Source organism: Rhinichthys klamathensis, unplaced genomic scaffold, assembly GCF_029890125.1.
Source record: "Rhinichthys klamathensis goyatoka isolate OS25496 unplaced genomic scaffold, OSU_Roscu_1.1 h1tg000558l_1, whole genome shotgun sequence".
NCBI lineage: Eukaryota > Metazoa > Chordata > Actinopteri > Cypriniformes > Leuciscidae > Rhinichthys > Rhinichthys klamathensis.
This window is the reverse complement of record NW_026607026.1, coordinates 878,306-886,319: the sequence shown is the minus strand read 5'-3', so window position 1 is coordinate 886,319 and position 8,014 is coordinate 878,306. Positions and strand designations below refer to the sequence as shown.

The following is an 8,014-nucleotide window of genomic DNA, read 5'->3' as shown; positions in this document are numbered from 1 at the left end:
TGAGCACGTCGACTTCTCCAACGGTGGAGACGGACTTTAAGCCTGGAACACACCAAGCCGACGGTCGGCCGTTGGGCAGTTTTTGTGCGTCGGCCGACTGAGTTTCCTCGGTGTGTTCCGCACGGTTCCGTGCCGTCGGCTGAAATTGGTCCTCGTCGGCTTTGTTTCGGCCGATTCGACATGTTGAATCGGCGTCGGGCCGTCGGTGAAAGAGGGAACTCTGATTGGCTGTTCAGCTTAGTGAAAGAGTCAATGCACGAGAATAATAGCAAAACAGCGAGCAAAGAAGTCAAAACTCTACAGATAGAAGGCTGTTCTTATGTTACGTCATCTTACCTGAGTGTTCCTTGGCGAATATTTCCCCCCGCTACCACGCCCCAGAGTGTGGGGTTAGAAGAAACCCTTTGTCATTATACTTTTGTCATTTCAAACACATTTTCCAGGGTGATAGACTTGAAGGCTCGCTATAGACGAGAGGTTTCAGAGATCTGTCCGTTCTTCAACAGTGAGTTTGTCTCCTCTGACGCATCTTCTCTTTCTGAGGAATCTGTAGGATAGTGTCAAAAAGTGCTGATGTTACAATTACAAATACTCAAAGAGGGCCACATTTATCCAATCAATCCAGTAAAATGTATTATTTGTTCTAACTTTATTACACTGACAGATTTGAGCTTCTCACCGTGGACAAGAAATGTCTTGGAGATCATATCTCTCCCATTCCTGATGATATTTAGTTTATAAACTCCAAAGTCTGTAAGTCTGATGTCATTGATAGTGAGATATCCAGTTTTTCGATCCAGGTGAACTCGGTCATCATGAACTTGGATCAGGCGGTCATCATGATCGTGACAACCGCTATTGTTCAGTTCATTTAGTCTGGTGATGACATCAAATGGATTTGTGTGATCTGTGCCTGATTTAGCAAACCTCCACTGTAACACATCACAGTGTTGTATTTTAGTGATGCCAGTGTTTAGAGTGATGGAGTCTCCCACCGTCACTGACACGGTCTTCAGTTCAACTTTCTCAGGAACGACCCCGTCTGCTAAACAAATGGGAATGGAGATAGAGATTAAACATTGTAGAATGTAAAGCCTGCGCCCTATAGAGTTTCATGACTGAACTAGTGATGGGAGAAACAAAGCTTTTCAAAGCTTCGAATCAATTTATCCAATTGCTTTGCGAAATGATTCATAGTTCAAAACACCACACGCTGGCGACCCCTGCTGGTCTGAACAGTGGAAATGCAACAAAAACTCAGGCTAAACGAGCATAAAACCAGCTTTTTACAAACCCATTGCAAATGTTTTATTGAAAAAAATAATCCATCAAATACAATTAACTAACAATTAACTCAAATACCAATCAATATTAAGTGTCCGTATAATACGTGTTATTTTATCAATTTTTATGGGTTGTTTTGTTTGTTCCATGGATGGTTCAGCTAAACAGGCTAATAAGAGACTATTAACTACTATTATTCCTTTAATAATACAAATGTCCCATTAAAACATCCAAACATGTATAAAACTGATCAGAGATCGGGTAAAAACCATAGACACTTGTTCAATGGTTCACACACTTGGGAGCGATATCACTGAATCTGAATGATTTCACAGAGATCAACGCCTCACAGTGGTGAATCATTGAAATTTCAAAACATATTGAAAAAGTTATGATGTAACGAAGCCTCGTTTACTGCAATCACGTGACTTTGACAGTTTGATACACGTTCCAATCCATTGATTCAAAAGAAACAAAAGATTCGTAAAGGTTTCGAAGCTTCATGAATCACTCAGTGTTTTGAAATCGCCCATGACTTAACCTTACTAGATATATACTCTTTTTTCACAATAAATCTCACATTTTCTATTATATAACTGTAGATCATACTTACTCATTTGATTCGTATTTCTATATTTCCTGTGGATGGTGAATAACCCAACGGCAGCCACGGCTACGACAATTACTCCAACAAAAACACAGATCAGCACTATATGACTGAACGATAAACCTCCTGTTTTGATCGTCGACTCGTCCACTGTAAAACAGTAGATCAGAGAGATTTAACACAGTGAGTATATCCAATAACTGAGATCTGAAATGGGTCAGATTACTAAAAATGCTGATGTTGTATTTATGGGAAACCTGGGAACTGGAGATTAAGTTGAGAGGTATCAATAATGTGGAGCAGAACAAATCAGTGCTGTGGTACCTGCACATGTGTGACAGAGTGTGTTGATGTCCAGATGTGTGGTCTGGTTGCTGATGGGATTGTTCAGCACACAGCTGTAGGTGTTTTTATCCTGATATTCCACCTCCAGAGGTAGAGAGAGACTGATGCTTAGATCAGACGCACTGATGCTGGACAATACACTCATTCCTGCGTACCAGGAGAGAGTCGCATCACACACATTCAACACTGAACACACCAATGAACACGATGATGATGATGAAGAACAGTGTGAAGAGTCACTGATGATGACAGGAACTGGCAGACGAGCTGGAAAACATCAGAGAACAAACAGAGAATAATCAATTACAATTATATAAATATTTATCTAAATAGAGCCACCTTGATTAAGTAGTTTGAAGAAGTTTAACATGTAGCCTATAAAAGTGCACTTTCTAGTGGACGAGGGTTTGGTCGAGAGGTAGAGCTGGGTGTCATCAGCATAACAGTGGAATTGAATGTTAAATTTGCATAAGATATTGGGAAGGAGATAAATGATGAAAAGTAGGGGCCCCAGGACAGAGCCCTGGGGCACACCTGAAGTGACGGCGGAGGGACAGGATTTAAAAGACTTAAATTGAATTAACTGAGTGCGTCCAGAGAGATAAGATGTAAACCAGTCTAACAGAGTGTGGGTGATGCCGATGGAAGATAACCTGTTGAGGAGGACGGTGTGACAGATGGTATCAGAGGCTGCACTCAGGTCGAGGAGGATGAGGATGGTAAGGAGTCCAGAATCAGCTGCCACAAGGAGGTCGTTGGTGATTTTGATAAGTGCTGTTTCAGTGCTATGAAGTGGACGGAAACCGGACTGGAACTGTTCATACAGGTTTTTGTGGGAAAGATGAAAATGGAGTTGAGAGGCAATTGTTTTTTCAAGGATTTAGGAAATTAATGGTAAATTGGATATAGGACAGAAGTTGTTGGAGGGATCAGCACCAATTTCAAAATTGGGGTAATGGCAGCAGTTTTGAATGATGTAGGGACAGTTCCAGTGGTGAGAGAGGAGTGGATGATAGCCGAGATGAGGGGAACCAGGGAGGGAAGGCAGGCTTTAACAAGTTGTGTGGGAAAGGGGTCAAGTTGACAAGTGGAAGGCTTGGATTTCCTGATGAGTTCTGTGATTTCTGAAATTGTGGGGAGCTGGAAGGAAGAGAATGAATGTGTGAATGGGTGAAAGTCAGCTGAGATGCTGAGGTGAGGGATAGATCCAAGGTGCTGGTGGATGTTTTTGATGTTTTTCTGTGAAAAATTACATAATGGAGTTGCAGAAGGAGGTTGTATACAAGTGAGGGGGGAAGAAAGTCCTGGGGTTGGGTGATATTGTTAAGTAGGGAAAACAGTGACTTGGAGTTTCCTTTATTGGCAATGATTATTCTGGAGTAGTAGTGGGTTTTGGTGCTAGCAATATAGTCCTTATAATGTAAGATTTGGTTATTATACATTTCTTTGTGAATAGTGAGACCAGGGCTGCGTCCCAATTCTCATACTATCCGTCCTAAATAGTATTCGAAAATAGAATTAGTACGTCCCAAATCGTAGTATGTTGAAATGAGTGTTCCACAGAGACCCGGATGGTCTACTTTTTCCGGTCAGAATCCGATGTGCAGATCGATGCGCACTCTAACGGCTGATATTGCCCACAACCCATCGCGCGTTGGACGCGGATTCGATTAGAACTACAAACACGAGTGAAAAGTGTTAAAAAACTACAGACATGGAGGACGCGCGAGTCCGGCGGTTATGTAGAGAGGTTTAGATAAAGGGGTTTGAGTGATTAATTATCAGTATCTAACCTGACGAAAATTAATTTATTCAATGTTGTCTACATTATATTGCATCTGCAGCAGCATTGTGAACTTTTGTAAAGATACGTTTAGCCATTAACTTTTAAATGCATCATTACATTCAAATTGCAAACACAAGGAGTCTCCGCATTAATGACCCACGACTGCAGATCAACGTGCCACAACATTTCTCTCCGAAACGGTAGGACATTTAATTAGATTGAATGGAGGATTTTAACTGTGACGAGATGATTGACAGGGCAGTTTACGGTGACAGGACGCACGCGACAGATCTGTCCGTTAAAGATGACGAAGTAGTATGTCCCAAAGCTTGCCTACTCTTTTGCTACACACTCAAAAGTATGTACTTTTTCTTCACAAAAAGAGTACTATAGTTATATTATTATATTGTTACTGTATATACTATAAAGTTAGTTAGATTTAACTTAATGTTACTTCCCCTATCAACTGAGCAGAACGTAAAAACGTCATCATCTCAATTAGCCAACTATAAAAGAAACTGTAATATTAATCATTTTTGCTGCTGACTGCAAAGCAATGAAATCAAACCGAATGCATATATTTTAACTACTCACCAGAAACAATAATACTAAATTTTTGGGCTGTGACCACATTTCCGCCAAAGATCTGTAGTTCATAAAGTCCAGAGTGTTCAGTTTTGATGTTTCTGATTGTAAGATCTCCAGTCTGATCATCTAACTCCAGCCTGCCTCTGAATCTCCCATCAAGAGCATTACTGTATAATGAGACAACGCTATCTCACGACCAATTCGTACGAATTTGTATGAATGATTAAAAGGTGGCTAATTCGTAACAATTCATACGACCTGGCTCGTACGGATTCGTACGATTTGTCTAAACCCACGTGATGGGTAGGTTTAGGGGCGGGGTCAGGGGTAGGTCATTCGTATGAATTCATACGAATTTGGAATTCGTAAAACATGTACGATTTAGCAAAAATCCTACAAATTCGTACGAGCCAGGTCGTATGAATTGTTATGAATTAGCCACTCGTACAAATTCGTACGAATTGGTCGTGAGATCGGGTTGAATGAGACCATATTGACCAGTCTGTTGATCTGAGCGATACGAGTGCTGTCAGGTCCAAACGTCCACAGTATCAGCTCAGCTTTCTGTGTTTCAGTAACATCAGTGTTTAGAGTGGGAGAATCTCCCTCCATCACTGACACTGTCTTCACTGCGTCTTCAGCACCAAACACACCTGAGGAACAAACAAACAGTTTCTCAAATGGAGATCATTTCTGACTTAACGACTTCATGAGACTTAATACAATTTAAAGTGTTAGTAGTATGTTCTGTCTAGACGGACAGTTCTTAAAATCTCTCAGAGTGAGTCCACACTACTAAAATAAAATCTCAGATACACTTTATTTTAAGGTGCAATTGTTACAGTGTAATTATATATTTAAGTACTGAGTAATATTAATTAACTCATGTACTTACTATAGGGCTATAGGATAGGATTAGGATTTGGTTGAGGTCAAGTTGCATGCAATTATACACAATTTATTGTTATTACTACGGTAAGTACATGTAGCATATGTAACAAGGACACCGTAAAATAAAGTGTTACCAATATCAATGCAGGAGTCGTAGCTTTTGTTTTAAGCCGGGTTCACACTGTGCAATTTTGGCCACGATTTGGCCGTCTGAGACAAATTTTGCAAATCCTAAAAGAATCCTCTGATCCTACGCTAAAATCTGAAGTCTTTGAACGTTAGTTTGACATGTTCACCGACAGCCGATTAATGACCGTTGCAATAAAATTTTACCTCAGACGAAATTCATTGGTTGATGATGTAAAACTCCGGACTTGTTTTCTTACTCGTTTTTAACGCATCTTGACTGCTGTACAGTCTGACATCATTGACAACTGAAATCTTACAGTGTGACATGACTTACAGCGATCATCATTTTCATACAGTCTGACAAGCAACAATCATAAAGGACTATTATAAATATTATACATAAAATGTGCCCCTGGCTTTAGGCAATAAACTGAGATTAATTTAATTGGGACAGGCTTCATTGTGCTGCTGTGACGCAATCAGCCTTCGAATGTGAAGGATGCAGCCTCTGAATTGGGCAATTGTTTATGAATGTTTTTTTAAATCTTTGACTTGACTGATTAGTTCAAAATGCTGTGATCTTTGTTTGGAACTATATTCGCTTCTGAAATAGAACAACACAGTCAATATTGTGTCTAAAATGTTTTACATTAATATTATTTGTTTATTGAACTGTTTTATGTAATTAGTGTCACATTTTCAATCGTGATGGTATTCACTCTTGGTAGTGTGATGTTGCTTAACTGTGTCTTATGTTATAAACATAAAAACTCCACATTTTGATGTTAACTGAGTTTGTTTGTGCTGATCTCATTTGTTTCAGTTTCTCCTCGGGAGACTGCACGGCCCAGGCAGCAAACTGACAGGATCATTGTAGAAATTATGTTTCTCGTGGCATCGAAACAACGTTGATCTCCGACGTTAATAGCCGTCTAATTGAGTCTATTCTTGGGCTCTGGTTAGACATCTATTAGATTTTCACTGACAGCCCAAATTTAGCCTTGTTTTAGCCTAGACGTCTGGGCTGTGTTTTGACGGCTATTAGACTTAGACGTCTTTTAGATGCAAAATTGCTTGCTGGGTAATTTTAGATCAGATTCCAAACAGATACACAAATAATCGGATTTGGACTGTGTGAACTTTAGACACTTCTGTATCCCTTTTGATCTCTTTGAATGGAAGTCTATGGAGCTTGTTGCTAGGGTGCTCTAAATGGTTGCTAGGGCATGGCTTGATAGCTTCACTGTCATCCTGAGACACTGATTGGTTGCTTGAGTAAAATGAGCACCCTCATGTCTCTATAACATTGTGATCCAGTTAGCCTTTGTGCAATAAAAAAATCATATGCAAGTTACCATAGAAAATAAACACGTGTGCGCACCGGTTTCATCGGCAGTCCCTTCACCGTAGCCTAGTAGGCCTATCTGTGGGGCAATTCTAGCAGCTCTTGCCCCTCAGGGAAATGTATGTTCTTACAGAGCTTTCCAGCCTCTTCAAATGTGGTAACCCACATGTTTCTACTACAAAATCCGCGCTCGGAGCTGTCAAAATTCGTGCCTATGTTATGGGACTTTTTATAAGCGATAAGCAAACATCGTACGACCGATCGATTAAAAAGTCATAGCACACCTCTCCTCAATAAGCCGCACGATTTTAAAACTCCTCATTCATGTGGATTCTTCATCTTGTCCAGAAGAAAAAGAAGCATGCCAGAGAACAATGCTTTGCTTAGCCGCACTACTAACTAAAAAATTGTTGCACTTAGAACTTAGAAGAAATAATGGATGCCAACATCAGCATTTTAATGAGACGTTGCATTTGGACAGGTAGGGGAGACCGGGGACAGTTGCAACACTTTTTGCATTTGGCGCTGTTACTCAGAGACGGTTTGGATTAGACAAACCAATTGTTTAGACCATAATCTTACATCTGTCTGTTAATAGTCTAAACCATTTAAAGATCATTACAGAATCTACATTTTTCACAATTTGCATTTGAATGTAAGGAGTCAGATGTTGCCCGGGCCCGGGGACAGTTGCAACATTGTTTGGGGATGGTTGCAACATGTTACAAATTACAATATTTTGCAATATATGTCAGTGTTAGCAAAATGATTATTATCAAAAATGTAAGTTATAATAATATTACAGTGTTATTTATTCATCAGCTTTGATTAGATGACAATTATAGATGTGTCTAGATGAGTAGGCCTTATGTGCAGATGTCAAATATTCAAACTGATATAAAATACAGTAGGCTTTTAGTGACATAGGAAGAATGGAACAATTTGTGAGGCAATTCATTTTTATTTAGCCTACTGTCATGTAAAACATTTGTTTAAAACTATTTTATATTATCATTTTTAATTTTAGCAATATTGGGGG

The 8,014-nt window shown here is 39.7% G+C and overlaps 1 protein-coding gene across 1 annotated transcript; it reads right to left on the bottom strand.

The window, feature by feature from the left end:
- Window positions 1-464: 464 nt before the first annotated feature.
- LOC130073737 (SLAM family member 5-like) lies at window positions 465-7,143 on the bottom strand. The gene is made up of 7 exons (XM_056239312.1): window positions 7,107-7,143; window positions 5,069-5,263; window positions 4,617-4,799; window positions 2,216-2,503; window positions 1,898-2,041; window positions 680-1,045; window positions 465-547 (listed from the first exon to the last, which is right to left on the bottom strand). Exons 1-7 carry the CDS (start codon window positions 7,141-7,143, stop codon window positions 465-467), a joined length of 1,296 nt encoding a protein of 431 aa, XP_056095287.1.
- Window positions 7,144-8,014: the final 871 nt, after the last annotated feature.